Consider the following 27,822-nt stretch of genomic DNA (forward strand, 5'->3'; position numbering starts at 1 on the left):
TTTATGGAATGATAAAAAGAGATATCCAATATCCCTTCTGTAAAAGCCTTAGATACTAATATGACTACAAAATGAAACAAGAATTTTGAATCTGGCTATATCCAAAGTTCAGATTTCGATTCCTGAAATGTGTTAAAATATGTGCATATTTAATGAGATAATGGCTCATTTGCATATTTAAACATGCTATTTCAGAAAACTTGTAATACAAAAGACAATTGCCTTATTGTAAGTAATTAACTGGAGAAATTTCTAGCTGATACCTTTAAGTTAAAAAAATTACCCTATTCACCTGGGGTGTCTCGCCTTAAAGAATGTGGCAGCAGTGGGAGTGACTTTAGAGCTCGATATCTGTTCTCACAGTTTGGACATCATCTGTTTTCAGCTCAACTAAACCTTTGTACTGACACCAAGTCTGCCCTCTGCAGGAAGTCACTAATCTCAGCAGGTCAGAGGCTGTCAGAGCTGGACGACTATCATGTGACTGTGACGGAATGTTCCATTCTGCTTGGCAGGGACCCTCCGTCAACACACCTCCACTGGAACACCAGAGGAAACCTCTAAATATGTCTGGGCAGTTTATGGATATCATTCAGATATCATGAGAATACATTTGGAATCTTTAAAATCCTAATATTGTAATTAACGTACTTTCCTGATTTGAAAGGCTGCATTACAGGCTGATTTTCTATGTTGTATTATTTGTCTTTACCCACTAGGTCATTATATCCACATCACAGATGATTAGTTATCAAAAATCTACAATATGCTTGCTATATCAATATGGTGTCTCAGGTATAAAATCAGATGTGTGACTCCACATGAAGGTGAGCAGTGTTCTGCAGAGTGAACAGGAGCAAAGCAGCGACACCCCCACACACCTCCTCTCCTTCATATAGAAAATATAACACTATCTTTTACAACAGGACTAAGAGAACAGACATCTATTATCTTACAGCGTACAAGGCAGAGTCTGTACAGCAGACCTGGGACCAGCAGAGAGAGGAGGGTGAAGCAACACTTCAGCTGTGAGCCAACAGTATCAGACTGTGGGGGGCAGGGGCAGCTTATTGATGCACGTTCAGGTGATCCTGGTCAACTTGAGTAAAGGGAAGTCATTGAATGGAGCATCCATCATTTACACCCTGAACCATGGCCGTACGCAGGATTTTATAAATACGGAGGTCCTTGAATCATCCTGCTAGGGGGGTTCAGGTGTCCCCACAAGCATTTTGGATTTCCCTGCAGTAGATATGTGCTTTTTTAAGACATTTGAGGGAGCAGACGTTGGATAACAAGTAGATTTAAAACCATGAGTGATCTCTGAAGTAGTTCTGCGTGAGAATCAGATCAAATGCTGCTGGACATGCAGAGGAGGATACAATGATCTAAATTCATGTTGTCAACGTTGTGTTGAGTTGTTGACGTTAAGGTGACGCCATCTCTCTCTGGGATCTACTCTCTCTGGGATCTACTCTCTCCCTATGGCTCCTGCCAGAGGTTACCAATTCATTTACTGTGTTATTCCTTATTTGTCATTCCATCTTTGTGTTAGTATAACCTTCATCCCGTTAGCCACCTGTAGCAAACTGTAGCAAACTGTACACAACTAAGTGATGGAAGATATAGGAAAATATGAACCTGGGCTGCAACTAACTATTTGTTTTTTCTATAAAATCACATTAAATAGAATAAAATACCTAATTGGCTGACAATTTAAAACTATTCAGTTCAAGCTAATGCAAAGAACAACTAAAAGCGTTCAGCAGCTCCTCAGAGAGTCAGCACTGAGCTCACCTCTGCAGAATGCATTTTGACTTTCCCAGTTGACAAGGAGCACCTGAACGCACCGCAAGTGTTGCTGAAGCTTTGATGTGGGGCGGGGGGCTTCAGTTTGACCCCTCATCAGTCCCAGCAAATAATGAGTACTGCAGTTGCATTTAAAAGCTCCACAGCATTTGCTTCATGATGTTCCAACTGACCTCCAGTAGGATCCAACCAGCAGATAGTTTACAGACGGGAAGAGCAACATGTGTACAGACAATAGTCCCTCTGAGCTCCTGTGGCTAATGGACATTCATATTCCACTATCATTCCCACTCTCACAAAGCCCTGCTCCTCATGACATACATGACCTGTAACCAGTTCCTAATTCCAACTGCAGTCATGGTGCCCCCCCCGCTGCTCTTTACATGATCTGAAGGAAATCATATTTAGGAGTGTGCATGTAACAACTACCCAACATACATTTGAAAACCTAGAGAAATCAAAGCAGAAGTATCTGCGTGGTGGGATCGTCTGGAGGTAAGAGAGGAGCCTCCGAAGAGTTACGGTGACACCGACTCCTCTGGCTGCGGGTCGGCAAGTGCTCTGAGAATGATGAAGTGCTTTAGTATGAAGTCCAAACACTCCTGTGATTCCTGCGGTGTGAGTGTAGCCAGACACACACAGGAAGTGCAGCCAGACACACACAGGAAGTGCAGCCGCTGACACAGGAAGTGGCTCCGGTCCGGCTGTGAGGCGGCTGAGCAGAGGTGAGGATGAGTGTGAATGCATACTCCTGAGTCTGAAGTACAGTGTGTGACGGAGAGAGCACTCTAACACTCTAATACAACCACGAGGAGGAGGAGCAGCACAGGAGGGGGGGGGATCAGGATCCACGCTGTCTGTGGGTGAAAGGCATGACACTTAAAAAAGCAAACAGAAAGCCTTATCCACAAACACGGTGTTCACGTCATCATGACTGCGGACTGTTCTGGACAGAGTTTAATGTCTGGCCCTCCCCCTCCTCCTTTTCCTCCCCCTCCTCCTTTTCCTCCCCCTCCCCCTCCTGATGCGAGGGCCCGTTGTGGCAGCCGGGCTCTGCTCTGTCTCTGGGTGCAGCAGGACCCTCGGCCCCCAGCTCCTCTGGGCCCCTGGGGGTCCGATGTCTGTTTGAAGGGGACAGGCTCCGACCCCTCCTCTTTTCCTGAGTGTCACTGTCGGTCCTCCTCTCCACCTCTGAACACTTCTTCATCGTCTCTTCCTCCTCCCTGTCTTCCTCTTCATCATCAGAGTCAATGCGGTTGAGTCTTTTGCGGACTGGACGATCCTCCTCTGATGAAGACTCCGACTCAGAATCTTCGTCCTCATCCTCCTCTTCGTCAGTAGAAGGTCTCCTCTTCTTCAGCATCTGAGCGAGGCGCTTGCGTCTCTGCTGGGACAGGATCTCCCTCCTCCTCCCCCCGACCCATCTTCTCCAGGTCCTCCTCTACTCTGTTCGTCCTCTTCACCCTCTTCCTCTTGTCTCTGTCCTTCTCTAACCGTTTCTTTTTCAGCCGCCTCCCTCGCTCCCGCTCATCCTCCTCGTTCTGGTTTCTCCTCGGCCTTCCTCTCGTCCTCTTCCTCAGGGGTCTTCCTCCTCTCTTCTCCTCTTGTTCGCTCTTCGTCTCCTGTCATCATCATCTAGGTCTTCATAATTGTCCTCCTCTGAGTCTCTGGAAGACGGTGTGACTAAAACAAAAGGAACGAGGGAGGAATAAAACGTCAGTAAAACCGATGAGGTGTCCATTTGTCCTTGTGACAAATACCAACAGCAGAACTGTGAAGAAGAACATGAGCAGCCTCCACAGATTGATCATTACTGTAGCCGTTAGCTCTATAGCCCGAGGGGGTCTCTCCGGGTCATCTCCACACAATACTGAAGTCCACGGGCCAGCACTGTGAGTACCCCAAAGCTTTATGATAGAAATGTAGAGTAGGGTCCCCAGCATATAGAAACTTCCGGATGCTAGCCTGCATATGTTGGGCAATTTGCATAATTAGCAAACATTTAGTTAATTAGCATTAATTAGCATATGCAACCAATAGCTTAAAGATGGTTTGGCCGATTTGCACAATTTGGAGGTTACTGAGGATATTAAATACATTTCAGTTTTAAGCAGGAAGTGGCCATATTTTTATTCACGGTGGGGTGATTTTTATGAACTTTGGGTCGATTTATACGTTTTCTGGGATTCCATACTGCCATTTTTGATCCTAAAATGTCAGAAATGCATTCAGCATCCTCAATATCCTCCAAAACCCAACCAAAATTGTCCAAATGGTCCAGGCAACTTTTTAGCTATTGTCTGCATATACAAATGAATGCAACTTGTGCTAATTACCCAACATGTGCAACTTGTGCTGGGGACCATACTATACATTCTAACATAAAACTTTGGGGTCCCATTTTCGGGTTGGTAACAGGCAGGGCTCGAGCTTAAGGACGTCGAAAAAAATATTGTCTGGGAGGATAAAAAATAACTAGAGTTAAAATAAAAATACCCTGCTAACTCTACTACAAACGGCAATGATAATGAAACCGACTGCACGTTTTGTGTAGCACACAGTTATTAAACCTCCTTGTCAACATAAACACACACGCACAAAACATTTAGCAACCCGCGAAACACACACACGTAGCTACAGCTGTGCCGCTGGCTGACAGCCAGCCGCCCAGCTGGCTGTCAGCCAGCCGCCCAGCTGGCTGTGCCCGCAAATTCCTGTCCCGCAAATTCGCGGGTCTAGCTAAGTACTGAGTGTGTGTATTTCGCGGGTTGAGTGATGTACAATGACAATGACATCCCGTGGAGGAATTCTGAAATGTTTTACCGTTACATCACAAAAACGCACAGCAGAACCAGACCCTGGAGCGCCGGCCTCTTTATTTACTTACTCCTCTTCATCCCCTATGGGTAATAAGGCTGAGAAGAGAACCCTCCATCGTATTTAGTCCTTAGCAATATGATGCGCCTCTCCCCATGTAGGGATGGGTACCGAGCCCCGGTATTAAACGGGCCCGGGCCAGAATTATTAAAGACAGTGGTAACGTTAAGCTCCGACATTATCAGACTTTTTATCGGTACTGGGGACATTTAAATAATATATGTCATATGTATTATTGCTACATACACATCATATCGCAGTTTTAGTTTCACAATAAGACTTTCCAATCCAGACGAGATCTCTCTCTCCCGTCTGTGTGCGAGGGGGCGGGGCCGTTCGTAAAGGTCTCCTGACTGACAGACTGTCATCCTGGTTAGTGGTTACTCTGGGTTCTGTCTTCAGGACAGAGTGTTGGATTGTTTTGTTAATTGGATGGGACTTGATTGGATTCAATATTAGAGTAATCTTCTCGTTTGTGTGTTTGTTTAAATATATTTGGCCTTTGTTTATGTGATTGAATGATTTACTCAAATAAAAAGGTTGATGAATTATCATCTAATGATTTGTATAATGTTTTATTTATGTTAAAGGTCACTTTGAATGATTTTAACTAATGATAATGTAGAAAAACTAACATTTTAAATTCGGGACGGTCCACATTAATTTCGGGACGGCTTAGATTGTATTTCGGGACGGTTCCGGGAGGATGGTGAAAAAAGTTAGTAGAGAGCCCTGGTAACAGGACTCTATGGGCTGACAACTAGACTACTGTGTGATGCAGTGTGTGAGGACTGACTGACCGTCGCTGTAGTCGCTGGAGAGATGCTCCTTGCAAGGTCTGCCACGGGGTCGGACCCCCACCTTCTTGGCGGAGGCCCGGGAGGCGTCGGAGGACTCGGACGTCTCCCGGTAGTTTACCTGCTGACGCTGGCCCCGCCTCAGGCCCCGCCTATTTTTGTCATCGTCGCTGTCAGTCATGTCGCTGAACTGATCAGAGCCTGGAGAGGAGAGAAGACCCTTACTCAAGTGTTTTATCTAAATGACTCTTCTTTCCTCTGCTGAACATCAGGGTAGACTGAATATCTGGGGGCACTATACTGTTGGTAGTACAACAACTTTATTCTCTGGGAAATGAATCAGTCCTTATTACAACTTCTAAAAGCTATCGGTTGAATGTTATGCTTTATATATGCCTGAACACAGCTGCAGGGGCTTTCCATCCATCCTTTAAGTATTCATTCCATCAGCTGGAACAGCTGTGTTCTCACAATATTTATTTTGGATTTCATTAAACACAATCAGTCTACTCTGCAACTGTAATGCAAACCATTCTGTGTTGCCTCACCCATCTCTTCCTCAGTCTCCTCCTCTTCCTCTGAGGAGCGTCTTCGTCGCCGTCTGAGCCGCTTCCTGCCCCGCCGCTGGGTCTTTCCAGGGCGGGGCTTAGGTGCCCCCCCTCCCTGCCCGTTTAGAACGCGACCCGATGTCTAAGCTGCCTACATCGCTGCCGGCATCTTCATCTTCCTCCTCGTCATCATCAGGCCCTGACGCACCAAACTCCTCTTCCTCTGAGCTTTGAGGAGGAAGAGGAAGAAAACATGAAGCAAACAAATGGAAGAAAGTATGTGTGTGTGTGTTTGGTGTGTGTGTGTGTGTGTGTTACCTGTTGCTGAGCATGAACTCGTCTTCACTCTCAGCTGCCGTGCTGTCGCTCTCCAGGTCGTTCAGTCTCCGCCTCTTCCTGTTCCTGGCAGCGTGAGCCTGGCCTCTGATTGGCCGCTGGCTCTCCTTCCCTTCCTCTGATAGGATGGCCGTGAGGTTTCTACCCCGCCGTGCTCCTACATCACAACAGTCCAGGTTAGAGCCGATAGTTACATGTGTTCTCCATCATCTTAATGGGCAAGGTCAATGTTTGTGTAAATATCAGTTTTATTTCCTTGAAGTAGAAAATAGGCAAAAATTGAAATCATCAATAAAAAAGGGTTATCCGTGCATCCCTAACAGATACATAGAGAATACATTTAGAGATGGGAAGTCCAATGGTTCACTGAGTGGATTTTGGTTTATGAAATCTAACCGGGAGATACCAAAAGGTTCTAACACCTACTACTTATCTTACTATAGGGATTTATTAAATGAGGAATATAGATTTATTAAACCATTTTAAAATGTTGGACAAACATTCAAAACATCCTGTAATTGCTCTTCACACACATACAGCTCCTCCCAGCATGTTTTAACTGTGAGAGCAGGACGTGGAGTCTAATACTGGATGCATGCATTAAGGTGTGTCTGTGGTGTTATGCCAGTTGACTGTAATGACTGACTAACACTCATCATTAATGCAGTCTGGAGGAAGACATCTCCTGAATGTCATCATGTTCAGATGCAGAAACTATAAAACCGAGCTTCTGTTAAAACTAGGGCTGTCACGTTAACGCGTTAATAACGCAAAAAATAATTAACGGCACTAATTATTTTAACGCGATTAACGCATGTGTATTTGTTGTCCTCGGCCGCCCCGTAGTTTCAGAGCGCATCGAGTTTAAAATACCATCTACAAAGCTGATGCCTGACAGCCCCGCTCCCTGCCGCCCGCTTGTGGCAGACCACACTTCCACGCTCACCGGCAGGCACCGACTGGCTATTGGGAGGACCGGGAGGGTGTGTGTATGTGTGGCCCGAGCGAGCGAGAGAGAGACCTTACGTGCATTGTTGTTGTTAGCATCTGGTGCTAGCTAGCTGTGCTAACGGATATGGAGCTGTTTAAATGAAAACAGAGGAGCGACATTTCACCACAACTGCGCCGAGCACTTGACTTTATGCAGGAAGCCAGACAGTGGGACATTGTACGAGAAGTCAGCACACTCAGCACGGATAGTGCAACATGATTGCAGCGTCCCAGGCAGCTCCCGTTCGAGCATATGCCTTGAGTTGCACATAGCTCCAACGATCCATCACACACACACACACACAACACACACACACACACAACACACAACACACACACACACACACACACACACACACACACACACACACACACACACACACACACACACACACACACACACACACACACACACACACACACACACACACACACACACACACACACACACACACCACACACACAACACACAACACCACACACACAACACACACACACACACACACACACACACACACGACACACCACACACACACACACACACACACACACACACACACACACACACACACACAAACCACACACACACACCTGTATTGTATGAGAGAGGTTCCAGGTTGAATTGAGGCGAATATTTGTAATGTTCAGAGGTTGTTGTGTTTAATATTCATGAGAATATTTGTCAATGTTCAAATGATAATAAACATTAGCATAAAGCATATTTGTCCACTCATATGTTGATAAGAGTATTAAAAACTTGAAAAATATTCCTCTAAGGTACATTTAGAACAGATCAAAAATGTGCGATTAATTTGCGATTAATCGCGATTAAATATTTGAATCGACTGACAGCCCTAGTTAAAACGTATGACTTCATCACCATGCTCCTAAGAGCTGCTGTCTAAGGGTAGGAATATTAATACAACTTTTAAAATAAAAATCTTAACATATAAACGGTGTTTCTAATTCTGCAGATAACCTCATCACAGCACGAAATGTGCCGCATGTTCCCCCCTCCCCTCACACTCACCCCCACAGAGGTCCCTGATGTCCTCATCTATAGCCTCATCGATGGCATCATCAAAATCATCAAACCTGCAACACACATTTCAGAGCACCTTGTTTGTGTGGCAATATATTTGGGTGAGACAGTGAATGCAACAGAACCCCCAGGCTGCCGGCACACCCACCTGTAGCTGATGTGCTTCCTGGTTCTGGTGGATCTCCTCCCCAGATGTTTGCTCTTTTTGGGATCTTTCTTCTTTGTGGTCTTCTCCTCTTCCACCTCATCCCCCTCCTGAACAGTCAAGAAAAGTTGTAATCTTGATCTGTTTAATAAGGGCTCGTATATATCTGACATCAAACAGATGGGCACCATGTCAGGTCAGTTTGTTCTAAGACATTAGACTGTCATAATGTGTTAGTTTCAATAGCCAGCTTCATTGTGATAACTGCACATTCTGAACGTTAGCAACTCCAAAGTCAATCTTCATATTTAAATGTTAGTGTCAAATATTGGACATTACAGAAGACAAGATGACGTGCTGGACATTACTCACAGGTATGATGTTCTCCACACTGATCCCCACGTACACCAGACGCTCCCGTCCTGGACACACAGGGAGAGACACACACACACACACACACACACACACACACACACACACACAACACACACACACACACACACACACACCATGTTCACTTTAAACACGTATAACTACATATCATTTCATTTTACATTCTGTTTGTGTTTATCCTATTCTATTAACATGTATATAGAGTCCTGCATTTATTTTGTACTCTTACATTCTCGTGACCTGTACTGTATATAGTTTACTTCTGCATGAAGACTTGCATATCGGTCTTGCAACCTAATCTTGCACTACTTTATTCTACTCCGTTTCTTTTTGCACTGTTTGTATTGTTTTATGTCTTATATATACTATGTTGCATTGTTGGAGGAGCCTGGTACTTCAGACTCATTGACATAACTACACTGTAGCTACTGTGTGTGTGTGTGTGTGTGTGTGTGTGTGTGTGTGTGTGTGTGTGTGTGTGTGTGTGTGGTGTGTGTGTGTGTGTGTGTGTGTGTGTGTGTGTGTGTGTACCTCCTCTCTGCTCTCTCTCTTTTCTTCAGAGCACTGTCCAGGTTCAGCAGATGCTCCTCCAGTTTCTCACACAGCAGCTTCTGCAGGGAGGGAAACAAATCAAAACAAATCAAATGCTGGAACACTTCTGGTGTGTTAGTGAACATCGACACTCTTTGATACCACTGAAAGGTGTTCCTAAGCACCGAGTTTTGATCACTTTCTGAAAGTCTGTTCAAAATGAAAATATGATTTGGTGGTTATTTGATGAAAATATTTCCTAATTTATTTGAAAGCATGAAATATTTGAGCACTTTGTTGTCATTTGTTAAATGAATCTCAACATAGCTGAGCTAATATAGCTTAGTAGTGTAGTTCTTGTGTTGTATTGTCTATGAACTATGTGTGTATGCACTGTATGGAAAACCTCAGCCTTATGTCAATATGAAAGCAAAACGAACAATCAGTTCTTAGTCTAATCATCAGAAACTTAAATACATACTTGAGTTTTTACTAGAACATCTTTAAATGCTTTTATGTTCAAAGCACATGTTATTTTCTGATACTCTGCATCTGAATATACAAGTGTTCCCCTCAGTTTGAAGTTTTAGCACATCACCCAAAAACAGCCCACTCTGATTGGTCGGTGTTTGCAGGTGTGTGTGTATCTGTGCACTCTGCTGTCATTCCACAGCTGCACACATATACTTTCATATACACCTGTATATCTGGTGCAGACACATCACAACCTTATGGGGGTCCGGACAGTGTGTTTAAAAGGCTCCGTGTCTTAATACGGGCTGGAGAGTGTATCTATGGACGGAGCCTTTTAAATAGGGCTGTCAAGTTAACGTGTTAACGAAAACATTTTTTAACGCCACTAATTATTTTAACGTGCGATTAACGCATGTGTATTTGTCCTCGGCCCCGCCCCGTAGTTTCAGAGCCCAACGGCTTGACGTGTTGTTGTTGTTGTTAGTTGGATGGTGGAGATTCTAGCAAGAGATATGGATATATAGATCATTCGGATCGCATCCAACGTGTCGACTGCACATCACAGCGCATTATTGTGACCCACAGTGGGAACTTCAGCCTCATGCTTTGACTGCTATGAAGACAGAGGAGCGGCAATGTCGCCAACACTGTAAACAGGCTTGTCTGTTTGAAGCGAGTGGCTCAGTGCAAAGAAGTACACAGGGTTGGGAGAGAGTGTGAGAGGGAGAGAGTCTGAGAGAGAGAGAGAGTGAGAGAGAGAGAGAGAGAGAGAGAGAGAGCGAGAGAGAGAGGTAGAGCGATAGCGAGAGCGAGAGCGAGAGCGAGAGCGAGAGCGAGAGCGAGAGCGAGAGCGAGAGCGAGAGCGAGAGCGAGAGCGAGAGCGAGAGCGAGAGCGAGAGCGAGAGCGAGAGCGAGAGCGAGAGAGAGGTTCCAGGCTGTTGTGTTGAGAATATTCAGGAGAATATTTGTCATTGTTCCATGACAATAAACAAACATTTGCATCAGGCCCGGCTCTACAGGGGTAAATAAGGGTAAATTGTGGTTGAATAACATTGTCTGCTGCATTTATTTGGTCAATTTAAACGGTAAAGTAACGTTATTATGTCAGGTGCGCGTGACCTGTGCCGCTGCGCGTTCGGTCATCTGCAAGGTGCCTTACACAGCAGTCAGTGATGGACATCAGAAAATGGTTAAAAACAACCAGCCCTTATCGCCAGCAGTAACACTGCATCTACTGCAGGAAATAACAGTTCAGATCATGGGGACATTAATGTTATGTCACTGTCGTGGAAACTAACGTCTCCCGCCCGACCTCGCCGGCTTTGCCCGCCTCGCCCACGGAGGCGGAGGCAGCCGTCTTCACCAACCCTCAGCGGCCCGCAAGTGCCAGAGGACCTCGGGTATATTTGAAAAAGTACCCAACTCGCCTGTACAGTGGGGTGAGCTGCTCATTTTGCAGCTCATGGTTTCAAAACAGAGGCTGGCTGGAATATTCATGTGAAAAAGATGCCATCTTCTGCTATGCCTGTAGACATTTCGGTTCAAGTACGTCAGATGCCTTCACAACAACAACTGGCGCCAATGCTCTTATAGGCTACGTGATAAGGGACTGGGAAGGCATGAATCAAGCAAAGAGCACATAGATCCATAGATCTCTTCATGTTGCTCTCAAGTGCACCAGATTGATGCTTTTAACTTCAATATGTAAAATAAAAATCTTCCCGGGGGAGCTTGCCCCCGGACCCCCCTAGAGGGAGGCGAGGACCCTCCTAGAGGAGGCGAGGACCCCCCTAGAGGAGGCGAGGACCCTCCTAAAAGCAGGAGGCGAGGACCCCCCTAGAGGAGGCGAGGACCCTCCTAGAGGGTGTTAGGTCCACTCCCCACTTGTAAAATAGCACTTTACCACTGCACTAGGGCTGTGCAATTAATCGTATTTTAATCGCGATTACGATTATGGTTTGCGACGATTATGAAAAACAGCATAATTGACAAATACGATTATTTGCTGGGTGCGCTTTCGCCCCTCCCTAAAAGCCCACTCGGCCACGTGGGAGTGACATGTGTTGTGAGTGTTTCAGCGCGAGCGAAGATATCAGAACAAAGAGCACAGCAACTCGTTAAAAAGAAGGGTACAACTATTTCCACTATTTGGAAGTACTTTGGCTTTCAGGAGTCCGACGTGGAGCAAAACAAAGTACAGTGCAGGATTTGTTACCAAGGTTGTGTTGGCACCCACACCGCTAACACAACCAATCTCTTTAATCATCTGAATACAACCACAAAGTGCAATACGACCGGGCGGGTAATACAACAAAAAGCAGATGCCGATCGACTTCATCCACCACATCATCACAGTCATCGATTCTGGACGCATTGTACAGAGCAACGGCCTACGCAACGAGCTCGCAGAGACACAGAGATATTACAGGTGCCATTACATTTCACATCGCTAAAGATATGTGCCCAGTTAGCACTGTTAGCAACCAGGGCTTTAACGCAACCTTGTCAACACGTTGGACAAGCGTTACGCGATGCCGTCTCGGTAGTATTATTCAGCAGGTCTGCGCGTGCCTGCACTATATGACAAATGCCGTGGGGAAGTTGAGAGAGATGTGGCTTCAGCTGACTACTTTGCCACCACAAACAGACCTATGGTCTAGCCCAGGGGTGCCCAACCAGTCGATCGCGAGATGTGTCTAAAAATAGAACAACAATATTCTGTTTTATCGTTAATGTCCTGTAACATAATCTTCCTGTGCCAGAATAATGCACTTGAACGCATCAAAGCTTTGTGATTGGCCGGCGTCACCCCATGTGTCGGGGCGTGGCTGAGGGTCTTCAGTACAGGTGGCAATATTGTCACCTGCCTGCGCTCATCTCTGAAACCAGACCATGTCAACAGGCTGGTGTTTCTTGCGAACAATCTTTAAGAGATGACATGAGCAGCCCTACCAGCATGGTGTGACCATGGTGGCCTAAACATTTTTATTTGGTCTTAAATTGTAGTTCAACATTTATTTCCTGTTACTTCTGGACCATGACGGTTGGCCAGCCTTCAACGTTTAACTGAGTGGAATATGTTGAATATGTTTTACCAACATGTTGGCTATATGTTAAGGAGCTTTCAGTAGGTTGTGACAGTGCACTGCATCATATTTGATTTCATTTATTTTGGTCTAATTTATTTTTATTTATCATATTAATAATATATGTTTAGTATGGTTTTGGAAGTGCGCTCCAACATATTTGTTGATCTTGTTTATTGGTAAAATATTATTTGTTTTAAAGCAATGAATAATCGTCAAAATAATCGTGATATCAATTATTGACCCAAATAATCGTGATTATGATTTTTGCCATAATCGCACAGCCCTACACTGCACCCTCTCTAATCTCAGATGCACCCTGAGTCATTTAGTTCTGGAACCGGGTCTGATTTGCATGAAGCATATTTGTCCACCCATATGTTCATAAGAGTATTAAAAACTTAAAAATATTCCTCTAAGGTACATTTAGAACAGATAAAACATTTGCGATTAACTATGGACATCATGCGATTAATCGCGATTAAATATTTTTATCGACTGACAGCCCTACTTTAAATACTTTCACGGTATTCATATACCACCAAAACCTGATCAATAATAGCATGGAAACACACACACACACACACACACACAGCTTACATGTTGGCAGGGTGGACAGAACCACTGTCCGTCTGGAATCAACATGAGTGGCGGCCGCAGACAAGCGGTGTGGTACCCACTGTCACAGGAGTCACACAGCAGGATCTGAGGACACACACACACACATATATATATATATACACACAGTAAAATCCTTCAGGGACAACTCTTTGCATTGATATAAACCACAATATAAACTACTCTTAATACTATGATGGGTAAATGCTGTGGCTACATTTCACTGTGTGTGTGGTGCTGTAGACATGTGTAGCAAATGAGTGTGGATTGGATTCAAATTGGATTTGAATACATTTCAATTTTTCTATTTCACTTTGTTGAAGAACAAACAGCCATGCCTTCACACGGCCTAATAACACTGGATCCAGCCCTTCATCAGTCTGCAGAGACGACCCATCATCATCATCATCATCATCATCATCATCATCATCATCATCATCATATCATCATGGCTGACTCCTTCTGTTGACAGCCTGTCCAATGTGACCTTTGCTGGATCTGCTTCATGCTTCAGGCTTTTCATGTTGGTCTACTTTATAGACAGGGATTTCAAACTCCAGGCAACTTGTGTATTTATAGTGTTAAATATCGTTTCATGCCGTTTTACTACGTGTTCTCTTTATGCAGAGCACAGGGCCTCACTAATGTGACTCTGAGGACCCCCTCTGAGACACCCCTTTGAGACTCTGTGACCCCCTCTGAGACTCCCTTTGAGACTCTGTGACCCCCTCTGAGACTCTGTGACCCCCTCTGAGACTCCCTTTGAGACTCTGTGACCCCTCTGAGACTCCCTTTGAGACTCTGTGACCACCCTCTGAGACTCTGTGACCCCTCTGAGACTCCCTTTGAGACTCTGTGACCCCCTCTGAGACTCCCTTTGAGACTCTGTGACCCCCTCTGAGACTCTGTGACCCCCTCTGAGACTCCCTTTGAGACTCTGTGACCCCCTCGAGACTCTGTGACCCCCTCTGAGACTCTGACCCTCCTCTGAGACTCTGTGACCCCCTCTGAGACTCCCTTTGAGACTCTGTGACCCCCTCTGAGACTCCCTTTGAGACTCTGTGACCCCCTCTGAGACTCCCTTTGAGACTCTGTGACCCCTCTGAGACTCCCTTTGAGACTCTGTGACCCCTCTGACCTCTGTGACCCCCTCTGAGACTCCCTTTGAGACTCTGTGACCCCCTCTGAGACTCCCTTGAGACTCTGTGACCCCTCTGAGACTCCTTTGAGACTCTGTGACCCCCTCTGAGACTCCCTTTGAGACTCTGTGACCCCCTCTGAGACTCCCTTTGAGACTCTGTGACCCCCTCTGAGACCCCCTCTGAGACTCTGACCCCCTCTGAGACCCCCTCTGAGACTCTGTGACCCCTCTGAGACTCCCTTTGAGACTCTGTGACCCCCTCTGAGACTCCCTTTGAGACTCTGTGACCCCCTCTGAGACTCCCTTTGAGACTCTGTGACCCCCTCTGAGACTCCCTTTGAGACTCTGTGACCCCCTCTGAGACCCCCTCTGAGACTCCCTCTGAGACTCTGTGACCCCCTCTGAGACTCCCTTTGAGACTCTGTGACCCCCTCTGAGACTCTGTGACCCCCCTCTGAGACTCCCTTTGAGACTCTGTGACCCCCTCTAGAGACTCTGTGACCCCCTCTGTGACTCCCCTCTGAGACTCTTGTGACCCCCTCTGAGACTCCCTTTGAGACTCTGTGACCCCCTCTGAGACTCTGTGACCCCCTCTGTGACCCCCTCTGAGACTCTGTGACCCCCTCTGAGACTCCCTTTGGGACTCTGTGACCCCCTCTGAGACTCCCTTTGAGACTCTGTGACCCCCCTCTGAGACTCCCCTCTGAGACTCTGTGACCCCTCTGAGACTCTGAGACCCCCTCTGAGACTCTGTGACCCCCCTCTGAGGACTCTGAGACCCCTCTGAGACTCTGAGACCCCTCTGAGACTCTGAGACCCCTCTGAGACTCTGTGACCCCCTCTGAGACTCTGAGACCCCCCTCTGAGTCTCTGAGGACCCCCCTCACCAGTTCGGGTGGTTGGGCAGTCCGCAGTGACTGCAGGCGTCCTCACTGGGAAGCTCCTCTGATTTACACAATTCTTCAGAATCACTCCCTTCTTCACTCTCCCCCTCTCCTCGTTTCCTCCCTCGGTCCTCCACCTCCTCTCCTCGTTTCCTCCCTCGGTCCCTCCACCTCCTCTTCCTCGTTCAGTTTGCGTCTCTTAACACGGATGTTGGACCAGCGGGGGCGCCGGTGCCTCCGCTTACCCTGAACATGAGAGAGATAGTTCAACAAATGAAAACCGAGCAAAGAAAACCCAAGTTGATGTTCATTTCTCACAAAACACATGAAAATAATTACCCGTCGTTTCTTATTTGCCCAACAGGTTCCTTTTTTCCCTCTTTCTTTGTCGTTAAGCTCTGCTCCTCTTCATGCTCCTCTTCACTCTTCCTCCTCCTCCTCCTCCTCCTCCTCCCCCCCTTCCTCCTCATTCTGTTAGAGAGGTGCCTGTGTTTCTTTAGGTTTCTTTCTCTGGCTCTCAGAAGCCTTGGAGCTTGGCCTGCAGTTTGGCAAAAGCAGATGATCTTCAAGAAGAAAAGTAGAGATGGACTGAATTTATTGTCAAAATCAAACATAGTTGTATCTGATACGAAAAAACAAGCAACAAGTTCATTCTGGAGATTTAGAAAAGGGATCGCTAGTGAGCGCAATGTGCTATATCAGAGGAAAGCAACACCATGTAATCCGCTGTCAGTGGGGTGGGGCACACGAGGACAACTTCATAGATACTGCAACACACAGACTTTTGTGTACGCCTGTTCTTCCATTTAAAGACAAGTTAGGTTAAGCTGTAATTATATGTATAGCTCTCTAAAACAGACAAGAAATGGGTATTCATCAGGTCGGAACCACCCCTCTAATCAACCCCACACCTTTATGGAGGGTATTCAACACGTACCTGCAGATCCTGGAGGATCTCCTGAGCATCCTCCCTTCATCTTGCACCTCCTCCTCCCCCCTCTCTTTCTGCCCCTCCTTTCCCCCTTTCCCCCCTTAGCTTGCTCCTGCGATGGGGGGGGATCTTGATCTTCAGCCTGATTCCTTCTTTCTGGAGCTCAGAGGAGGCTTCCTCCAGGGGACCCCTGCCTCTCCCCTGATGCAAGCCCAGTGTCCTTCACCCTGACCTGGGTCCCACAATTGACCCCCCCTCCCCTGCTGCTCCTTTTTCTCCTCCTGGTCAACTTTTCTAAGAGTTGGAGAGATGCTCTCTGGTTCTGCCTCCACCTTTGCCAAAGTGCTTTTATCTTCCTGGTCATCTTTACTTCCTCCTTCTTCCACAGGGCATCCAGACACACTCCCCCCCCTCCTCCCCTCTCCTCACTGCTGTGTCCAGCCTTCCTCTCCCTGTGTTGCTGCTCCTCAGTTACTTGTTGACCCTGGGTCCTCTGCAGTGTGTCCCTGAGGGTCCTCTGAGGGCAGGGCAGTGAGGAGGGGCTCCCTGCAGCGTCAGGCAGAGGAACACATTTCAGGGATGGCAGCGGCTGGTTCATAGGTTGTCTGCGTGTCATGGCTGCAGGAGGCAGGAGGATGCGCTGGCTGCTGCTGCTCCTGTCATCGTCTCCCCCTCAGCAGCCCCCTTCCTCACCAGCACTGACTGCCGGCTCACCTCCCTGTCTTCCCCCCCCCGCTGGTCTAAACTGGGCCCGTTTAGTTCCTGCTGCTCAGCCCCGGTGGCTCTATGGCGCTCCAGCGGGCTGCGGATGACTCTACATGACCTATAACGCCGACCTGACCTATGACCCCAATGACTCCATTGTGACCCTCTTTGTGGGGCGGGGGCAGAGGGGCCCTTCCGTTGCTCAGTTCTTGACTTGATGCAGTGACCAGGAGCTGCTGCGAGGGGGGGGGGCCTTGGCCTGGATGACGGAGGGGTTGCACAACGATGATGCTGCTTGCTGCTGTTCTTCAGGTGGTTACTGAAGCTCTCCGCCAGCTTCACTCCCTCTTCTTCAGTGGTAATCTTGGCCTGCTCGCTGCGAGTGACCACAGCCCGCTCCACTTTCCTCCTCCTTGTTCACTTCCTGCTTTGTCACAGTCGCACCTGGTGCCATGACAACCGACACAGCATTTTTTTGGATTGTCAGTGTCCCTGGATTCTGATTTGATGACGGTGGTTATGGTGCTCACGCGGTTGTCAAAGACAGGTGATGATATGTGTTCTGTCTTCTCTTCCTTCACCTCAGTGTTCCCCGGCTGGGTGTGCTCCAGCTGTATCACTGCACGCAGAGGGACAGAGTGAAACCATTAAAGACAATGTTCTATTCCTCCTGAAACAAAGCATACAGGGGGGTTAACAGATATATGTGATCCAGGTACCTTCTGTTCGGTGTTCCTCTGCCTTTACAAGGTCACCCCCCCCACTGTCAGTGTGTTCCTCTGGGGTCTTGGTGCCTCCAACAGCCTCACCCCCTGAATTGTCCCACACACACACACACAGTGTATAAAGTGTTATATTTGACTTTCTTTTGGCATTTCTTTTATCTTTGGCCTTTAAAAGAGAGAAGTTGTTCTGAGTTCCCTTTTTCTTCGCCTTTGGATTAGATCAGTATTCCCTGCCTAAATGTGATTTCAGTCATTGGAGGAGGTCATGTGTTTGTCAGCAGGATTATGAAAGAAACTACTGCCACAAATGTCGGGAAACTCTGTAAAAGGGTGTAGCACGGGCCAAGGAAAACAATATGTCATTTTGTTCACCTGAATAAAATGGCAGACACACATTAATTGAACTTTGAACTCTTGACTGCTGTATACACACACGAACATCTCAACACGGAGAAGAGGAGAAAACCCTTTTGGTTTAAACAACAACTTTATATATTCACTCCTATGATCTAAACTCCATTCACCTGCACCTGTCTGTGTGGGGCTGGCGCTCCTATCCAGGTTCTGGTTCTGGTCCTGGTTCCTGACTTGTTTGGGTTCAACCTGGCCCTTTAGCAGCTCCAAAGCCTCCGCCAGGTCAGTGCGGTTCCTGAAGAACACAGTTTGGACAAGCGGCTCAAACCCGATAACAACAGGGCAGCAGGATGTGACATGACGCTGCACAGTGTGAGGAGACGGCTTTAAGATGGCCTTAAAGGAATCGTTCATACAACAGTGCAGATTACTTCAGCAACTTTGGACGTCACTCCAAAATAACACATCTTACATCAATTACTCAACTCTGTCTTTCTCTCAAAGAATCAAAAAGAGTTTATGTGGAAGTTTGTTTGAAGTAACTTGTGAACCAAGTGAGTTGAGCGCACGACTGGATGAGACCTGGGTATTACTGCACAAGTTGAGGGAGAATTTGTAAATAGATGTTTAGATATAGTTTTTGATTTTTTTATAATTGCGAAAAGTATAGCTGTGCGTGCAGCCTGAGACATGTGAGACAGTGATACCTGACGATGCACTTCCAGGTGGAGCCGTCCAGGTCGTCCTGCTCCTCCGTGTACAGGCGGATGTTCTGCTCAGGGTCCAGCTGCAGGCCAGTACATCAGGCCCTGCTGGTCCCGGCCTATTGGCTGGAGGCGCATCTTCTCTGGGTCCTCCTCATTGATCGCCATCTTGAACTTCAGGTTGTCATCAAACTGACACTCGCAGAGATACTGATGGAGGAGAAGGTGGAGGACATCAATGTGTTGTTCATTGACTGCAGATGTTTTAGACTTTTAGTAACACTTGTTGCATTGACTAAAAACGGGCATGTCTACTTTTAGGATGCATGGACTTGCACTCCATGGACAACTCCTGGTAGCCCTTCTGTTCCAGCTCCCAGGCCCAGGTGCTGTCAGGCCTCCTGGCACACCTACAGGAACACACCGGTTTAGGATATGCCGGTCAGTACGGAACACAGGATCTGTTTTCATCTCTCAAGTCTCCATCTGTTGACCACTGCAGCAAGCTCTACAGTTAGGTGGATGTTCAATTTACTTGCACACAGTTTTTCTGTACAAATACACATATTTATCTTGCTATAATAACTGCATTCATCTCCACAAACAAACACTCTATCCTTCCTACACAAACTACTTTAGTTGTAGGCTGTGGTCACAGGTAAGGAAACTTGAGAGGGATCGTTTAGATGTTTTGAAGTGGGGGTGTTTGTATTACATACAGTACATGTTGATCTCCTCTTTGGTGAAGCAGACAGGGTACAGGGTTCTACAATTTGTGTTTCTTTTCAAGGGCAAGTTTATGAGCTGAAGTGAAAGTGAGTAGTTTGTTGGTGAGAAAACTCCAGATATATTTACTTAGAAGAGACAATTTAGTCTTATTTTGATTGTCATTTGATTAACCGCTAATAAAGAAATATGTCCAAAAGGGACATCTGAAGGCAAGGGGAACGGTGTGAAAAGCACAACATTTCTTATCTTCTGGGCTGGTATTCCTGTCTGCTTCTACAAACTGGGGTCGTTCGGGTCGCATGTTACTCTAGCTAATCTCTGACTGAGGATATTTAGATCATTCAACCCCACTTCAAAACATCTCAGCTATCCCTTTAAGATGCAGCAAGCACCCTCCGGAGACAGCTCCCTCACTGATGGCTGAACCTGTTTAATCATGTCAAGTGGAGTTGTAAAGCTAAACCCACAACACACACACCACACAACACACCACACACACACACACACACCACACACACACACACACACACACACACACACACACACAACACACACACCACCACACAACACACACACCACACACACACACACAACACACACACACACACACACACACACACACACACTCATTCACACACAACACACACACCACACACACACACACACACACACACCACACACACACACACACACACACACACACCACACACACACACACACACACACACACACACACACACACACACACACACACACACACACACACACGACACAACCACACACACACACACACCACACACCACACACAACACACACACACACATCACCCACACACACACACACACACACACACCACAAACACACACACACTACACACACACACACCACACAACACACACACACACACACACACACACACACACACACACACACACACACACACACCACACACCTTAGCCAGAGTATTTCTCCCAGCGGTCAGTGGTCACAGACCTCCCCAGTTTTCTGAGCAGCTTCACGTGGAGCTCCACCAGGGGTTTAGGAACTGGAAACACACAGGATGATTAGAAAACATAGTACTGTGCATTTCTTTTATGAGGTATGTAAAACAACCAAGTTCATAACAAAAGAGAAGTGATTTAATCTTTAACGTGGGTTCCAGATTCTAAATACTTCTTATGATGAAAATCAGATTTGTAACACAGATTGAACAGTACACAATTTTTTATTTTGATTTCTTTCAGCAGTTTTTGGGAACAGTAATCCAGTGATGACTGGATAAAAAGGAATTTGACTCTGTATGATTCCTATCATGACAGCGGGTGTTCTTACAGACTAAAGCCCTTACGTCGTACTGTATATTTGAGCGCTTATCAGCACAGTTTTCAGTGCTTTATAAAGCGTTGAGATAGCATTACAAACAGACATGTTTTCTCTGCACTGACACTGTCTTATTTACTTTTTGTGCATTAAAGTATCATTTATATAGCTGGTGGCTCATGAGTGTGATGCTGGGTCAACAAAGGTTTACTGTGCACAGGATCTCACAGCTAAATGTTCAATTTCCAGGTAAACCATTTATCACTCTGCCATGTCACACTGTTGTTAAATAAATGCAAATAGTTTGTAATTGTTTATAAAATGATAATTGTCCAAGTATCAACCCATCAGGGTCATTTGTCCCACTTCCGAAAAAAGGTTATAATTCCTTCCCTTTCTCCCTACTCTTTAAATAATGCCAATTCAAATGATTTATTTTACATTTTGGCAGATTCAAAAATATATTTTATTAGAAACATTTGTTCCTGGGGAATGATTTATTGATAAGATGAATGCCTAAAGAAAAAGCCTGACATTAACATGAACCTCATCGCTTTAAAGTACTCTCTACTTCTGCAGGAGATTTGGGGGATTGTACTTAAGTGACATTTCATTTTAGAAGACCCCCATTCATTTGTCTTCATTATTTATTTTAGCTATTCTGCAATATATTTTTTTCAAGATGAAAAGAAATAGTTGTGTCATTATGCATGTCCTGGTTATTGTTGTCATGATACTGTAAACAACTGGCATTTATTACCAGGTCAATAACTAAAATCACAGCCTCGGAGCATTGCATCAACACCTCACTGTGTGGTCTGTGTGAGGCTGTTAGGATACCATGGATTTACAGGAAATGTCAGTTCTCTGTTTTCTAGGCTAAAAAAAAGACAACAATTCAGTGTCAGGAGAAAACGCAGTTAATCAGACCAGAGTTTAGAATGCAATGTGATCATTGTAGCTCACTAAAGAATGTTAGCAACTATGTCTGACTTTATGCTGTAACGTTATGGAAAGTGAGGGCTTACATTAAGCAACATAACTAACGGTAACTGAAAACTGTCCCGCTGTGAGGGCTAACACGGTTTGTAGAGACACAAACATCACAACCTACCGCCTCAGGCATCTCCGTCTTATCCTCAATCACGTCCTCAGTTAACTGAAGGGCTCTGTTGTACTTTGGCTAACAGTTGACGAACTCATCGATGCTAACTAGTTAGCCAGTAGCCAGTCACCATTGCGCATGCGCACACTTGACAGCCTCTCTACCAATGCCTCAAAAAATAACATTCCCTGTGTTCAGCTGTGGCTCAGTTCTGGCAGCCGTCTAAAAGACAGATCCAAGAGAATAGTATCACCACCAGCACAATAATGACGTCCAGTCCGACTGCCTGTGGGGCAAGGCCGGGGGGGAAATAACCACCTGACAACCCTCCGCAGCTAGCTGTGTCTGTGGTGGTGTCACTAGGCAGTGGCTGCATCATGGCTCCCACACCGTCCAGCGTTCACTGATCAATACACAACATTATCGACGTTCTGTCACTTGACTCTGTCCACTTGACTTTTTACCACGGGGATAGCTAGCAAAACTGTTTTACTCCCGCCTGTATCCCTGACTGTAGCACCAACATAGCCCTGAGTGTTTGGGATGTGGATTGGGTTAGCTTGTGTGTTAGCAGTCTGCGTTGTCTCAATATTTACTCAGAAACTTGGACAAAAACTGGTTCTCTTTCGAGGAAAACGGAGTCTGACCCGGCCAAAGAGGTGCCACAGAGCGTGGCTGCTCGCTGATCTAATGGTGCCCTGCCGGGGGGCACTAATCTACATTTTCCACATCCTCCTCATCACGGTGGTGATGGTGGTGGACCCCTTCTCCTTCAGTTTCAAGTGTCGCAGCTTTCTACCACTACTTCCGCCCCACCACCGATCTCTACCTGTCGTTGTGTCCCGCAGATACCTCTCCATCTGCGGGAAAGTCATCTCGGGCAGGTCCAGCACTGCTCCGTAACCGCTCCAGGAACGAACAGACCTCCGCGAAGCTCGGGCAAGCGGCCGGGCGGGCCGGAGCTTCTTCAGCAAGCACCGGAGCAGCATCTTTCCAGGCGGAGAGAAACAGGAGGGGAGGGCGCTGCTGGGATGCGACTGTGTGCGAATGAAAATGATGGAGGGGGTGAAGCGGCATCTACCGGGATCAAGCGGGACAACACGGTAGCATGCTGCTTCCGGTTAGGATTTTCAAATTACCGCCTTGTTCTGGATTCGGTATAACAGAAAACTTAACAAGATAGAACTTACACAAGGTTTCTCACACTATTTCAAAATCATTTTAATGTGTCAGAGACGGTTAGAGAGTGTTGTTTCAATATGTTTAGTGTCATCCTTTGTTGACTCCCATAAAACCGTGTTTTCTCACAGTGTTTTCAATTGTTTAAATGATCGCGATGTCTTTTATTCCCCAAACTGTTTTATGCTTTGAAGATTGCTATTTTTAAAATCTAAAATATGTATTAAATATTAATAAATTATTATTTTAAAATATTCTGAAAGTTGAAATTATACGTTTTCTCTGGATTTGCCTTTAATATTTTTGTTTAAAAAAATATGCGGCGCACCTATGCGGTAACCCTGGACATCATGTATTGCTTGCGACTAATTTAACTAAAGTAAATTCCATCGTTTTTATTATTGTAGGGATGGTCAAGTTTTAGTTCAAACCAGACTGTATGGTTCAAACACATGCATTAAAGTCATATTTTCGGTCTTGAAAGGGGCATCGACTGTAAAATAATAAACTACTATTGAGAACCTCTGCCCTCGTGTACTTCATTGTGGACACACAACCCTTATCTTCCGGTAACACTGGGCATCATGTGCGCGAGCTTGACGCAGCTGGGAGAAGTTGGGAGGACCATGGAGGGTAGAGAGAGAAATGCCCAGAATTCACCGCGATAGAGACACATTAAAACCATTTCAAAATGGTTTTTGCTCCTCAAACGATTCCAAAATAGCTCAATAGCATCGCATGGCCTCAGTCCTCAACACACATTAGTGACCGTAGGTCTGAACAAAAGCATAAAAACTGACGCTGCATCTTGTGTGATTTATTTTTATAATTGAAGCTTTTTATTTATTTATTTTCAAATGGTTGGACCAAATGGTCTGTTCTGTAGGAGCTCAGCACCACTGCATGCTGCGTAGAGAGTCATGCTGCCCAGGAGCACGCTGCCTTTACGGACTGTTGGAAATATTGGCACGTCAGATGGATTTTAGACCCTGTTTTTTGTCTTAAGAGCTCTATTTAATAAGACAGGCTCTTTAAAAAATGTCTTAAATAAGTTAGCATTTTCGATTGCTTGGGGATTCTTGAATGGCGAAAAAACAAACAGTTCCAAGCAGGCCGTCCCTGGGGGGGGGGGGTGCTACTGGAGCCTCGCAGCGGCGAAACCGTGCCGCACCACACTAATTGCGCCGCATAAACGCATAGCTCCCTCCGCAAGATGAGGCCTCCTCCGCGAGGTGAGGCCCCACGCAGTCTGCGTGATCTTCCTGTAGGGAGGGGACGGCCCTGGTTCCATGCCTCGCAATTAGATAGCTCCTTGATGGACCTGGAAAGGCATTATGCAAATAAGATATGTTTATGTTAATTGTGACAGTCCTCTTCCACTATTGCAAGGCTTCCTAAACTTAATAACACACTCATTCATTCTATGAGCTGCAAATAGAAACATGCTCCCACGATGAGTATCAAATATGTTCTCCTCCTGAGACATGACATAAGACTGGCTGCCTTCATTCATTATGTAGAGGCGAGGTAATAGCATACTTATAACCTTTATTTTTTGCTGCTATGACTAATTTATACCTAATATTAGATGTCAAGTCGTTTTGCATCGTGGTTAATATTATTACGGAATACTTTCTTAATGTGTCCTGTTGTTTTTTCAGTGTGTATTTGAAATCTATACAGTTTTTTTATAATATAACAGCTCAGTTGACACAAAGCTTTGTTATTTTTTTTATTGATTTTCTGATTTAATTATTCCCTACATTTCAACCTTTTATGTTTGGTAATAAAATATGAGTCTCAAACTAAAGTCGTTATTTGCCATGGTCAGTAGTGGAATGTAAGTAAACTACATCTATGCACAACGACCAAACTTGAGCACAACATCTAGGTACTTGTAGTAGTTCCAATGTATGCAACTTGATTCCTCTATTGCACTACACTGGCAATAGACTATATCAAGTCTTTAAAGTAGCCCTAACTTTACCAGCTGCAACATTAAAGTGATGAACACATTATTGTACCAATAATTATAATCCTATGATAGAATAGAATATTCAGAAATTCTGCTAAATTAGTATTTACTTTTGTACTTTACTTTTTGAATGGAGGACTATCTTTGCAGTTACATGGATATAAAACATTCATAGTTTATTAAATATTAAGACACTCAGACACTGTTTCCTCAGATGACGGGTTTTCCCCCCCGTATCGGGGGGAAGGTGCTTAACAACACTTCCTCACTGCTCAGCCTCACACACACATGCACACACACACCTGAGAGACTGCGCTGACGGATGTCTCCTAGTTCACAACATGAAATAACACATCTTCACAGTCAACATTCATCAGGATTGGCAACTAGCTGCACTCTACTTTCAGAAAACCAACACCACATTTCTCTCTCCGTTATGGATTTTCACTACAAGTCAAACTATCAATTCAGAATACATTTGGGGGTTTGGCACTTTTCCCGTGACTAATCATCTGAAGAACCAGTTTGAGGCAAGATTTCTGTAGCCAGCAGGGGAATCATAATGGGAATGTTAGGCGGACAAATTATCCACCAATAACCAGTTAACAAGTGTGAAGTATTCCATTATTGCCAGCTCTTCCTTATGGCTCATGGCTACAGAGAGTGCAGAAGTGAGATTTACAATTGGTGTGTTGGATCTAGAGGAATAGTTTAACTTTAACCTTTTGTGAATTACGCTCATTTGTATTCATGTCTCGGAGTTAGAGGTGAATCGAGGAAGCTGCAGGGATGACAATGCTGACAGTTATAAACAAAAGTGTTGTAATGTAACTACATGCATTTACTCAAGTAGGCCTACTGTACTTAAGTAAAACAAATGGGGTGCGTGTTCTTTATTTGAGTATTTTCCAAGCGGAAAACTGTGGGGTAGAGCCGGGAAGCCAATACGGAAGTGCCACACACTGCAGTTCATATATTGGCCGATAGGCGATGGCTGCAGAAAGGACCAATTTCCATAGACCCCCATGTTAAAATGCCCAACTTTACAGCAGAAAAAAACATGTTTCTACCTGGCTCCATACATTTGTATTGTCGATATAGTTAGATTCCACCTTCATGATTATGGATCTGTGAGTGAATTGTTTTCTAACGCGACCCTTTTATTTATATTAGGTCTTAAAGTTTGTGCATAAATTAGGGCGTGGTCACATTGAGTGACGGCTCTGTCAAGTACCTGCCGCTGTTAGCTTCTTGTCTCTCTGCTAGCTGCTCCGTGAAGCTAGCTACAGGGACTCTGCCTGCTCAGTTCATCCAGGGAACACAACTTGTAGCCGGCCGTGGTTGTTTGTTCTTCATGCTTATATATCGGACTATTGTGACTCGCTCTGCGGTTAAAACAGACGGTGCATGAATGCGGTGAGTGAAATTCGAGTGCTTTATTTATGTGTTAATGATTTTAATCAGCTACGTAATGAATGGTAAGGCTTGGGTTAGCATGTAAGCTAGTGGTAGCTACATCGGTGCTAACGATTGTAATCGTAGCCTCCAAGTTAAAATCATAGACTGTATAAAGGTTAAAACGAAATAGACGTGTTAAGTGGGATAATACTGTTGAACAAACGGCTTCTGTTTGAGGTTGATAAAATAAGGTAATCCTTGTAACTTAGAGAGATATTTTATTATGTAGGTAGGAACTGTATGCATCGCTAAGGTTAATTTAAATTGGCTATGCTCAAGTATGTAAACAAGCTAATGTTGAAGTAGTGTATGTGAAATCAACCTCACAATAAGATGTGTGTATATTACAATTATTAATGTCATATTTCAAGATGATTACTTAGATATTACAATATGGTTGGTTGAGCTGGAGTTCATTATCGAGCTTACACGTTAACGTCACAGTCATCTGAAGAACGAACCCAAACCTTGTTGTTTTTATTAATTGCATTACCAAATGGGTATCAAATAAACAGTAAGCATTGGTAACACAACTTCCAAAGTTACAGTAAAATAAAAAGGCCCCTGACTCGGACAATACACAATCCAACATGTTCAACAGAAGAGAATCAGTTATATTGTTTGTACACATGGTACTTTACATATATATATATATCTGTTTGTTTAAGGTGTCCAGGTGATGCAGACAGGCTGGACCAGAGAGTGAGAGACAGAACTGGACTCCTCACAGCAGTGAACTTCAGCTCAGGTACAAAGACTCTTTTTTCATACTGTACAAAGAATCAAGAAAGATATTGGTTTAAATGAATGAAGTATTGACTTGAATACACTGATATACATTCCATTAAACAATACTAAATACTAGATCACCTACACCTACACATCAGTTAAGTTGAGGGTTTTTTCCATGCAAAAAGTTACATTTAGATGTTAACAAGCAATATTACTGTCAGCTTTCTAATTTAA

The 27,822-nt window shown here is 45.2% G+C and overlaps 1 protein-coding gene across 1 annotated transcript; it reads right to left on the reverse strand.

Annotated features, from left to right (window-relative positions):
* Positions 1-253: 253 nt before the first annotated feature.
* rsf1a (remodeling and spacing factor 1a) lies at positions 254-23,321 on the reverse strand. Its single transcript, XM_034237634.1, is given in 39 exon segments — positions 254-3,223; positions 3,225-3,391; positions 3,394-3,492; positions 5,487-5,684; positions 6,032-6,140; positions 6,142-6,259; positions 6,350-6,524; positions 8,388-8,452; positions 8,548-8,654; positions 8,917-8,966; positions 9,470-9,548; positions 13,629-13,733; positions 14,321-15,557; positions 15,675-15,808; positions 15,843-15,917; positions 15,995-16,093; positions 16,095-16,223; positions 16,225-16,234; positions 16,609-16,700; positions 16,702-16,794; positions 16,796-16,834; positions 16,836-17,023; positions 17,078-17,148; positions 17,222-17,417; positions 17,420-17,551; positions 17,554-17,604; positions 17,607-17,706; positions 17,708-17,782; positions 17,784-17,926; positions 18,027-18,119; positions 18,557-18,681; positions 19,094-19,179; positions 19,181-19,300; positions 19,362-19,479; positions 19,815-19,827; positions 20,765-20,780; positions 20,782-20,864; positions 23,074-23,146; positions 23,148-23,321. Coding segments are annotated over 39 exon segments (5,523 nt in total). The 3' UTR covers positions 254-2,737.
* Positions 23,322-27,822: the final 4,501 nt, after the last annotated feature.

This window comes from Gymnodraco acuticeps, unplaced genomic scaffold (assembly GCF_902827175.1).
Source record: "Gymnodraco acuticeps unplaced genomic scaffold, fGymAcu1.1, whole genome shotgun sequence".
Classification (NCBI taxonomy): Eukaryota; Metazoa; Chordata; class Actinopteri; order Perciformes; family Bathydraconidae; genus Gymnodraco; species Gymnodraco acuticeps.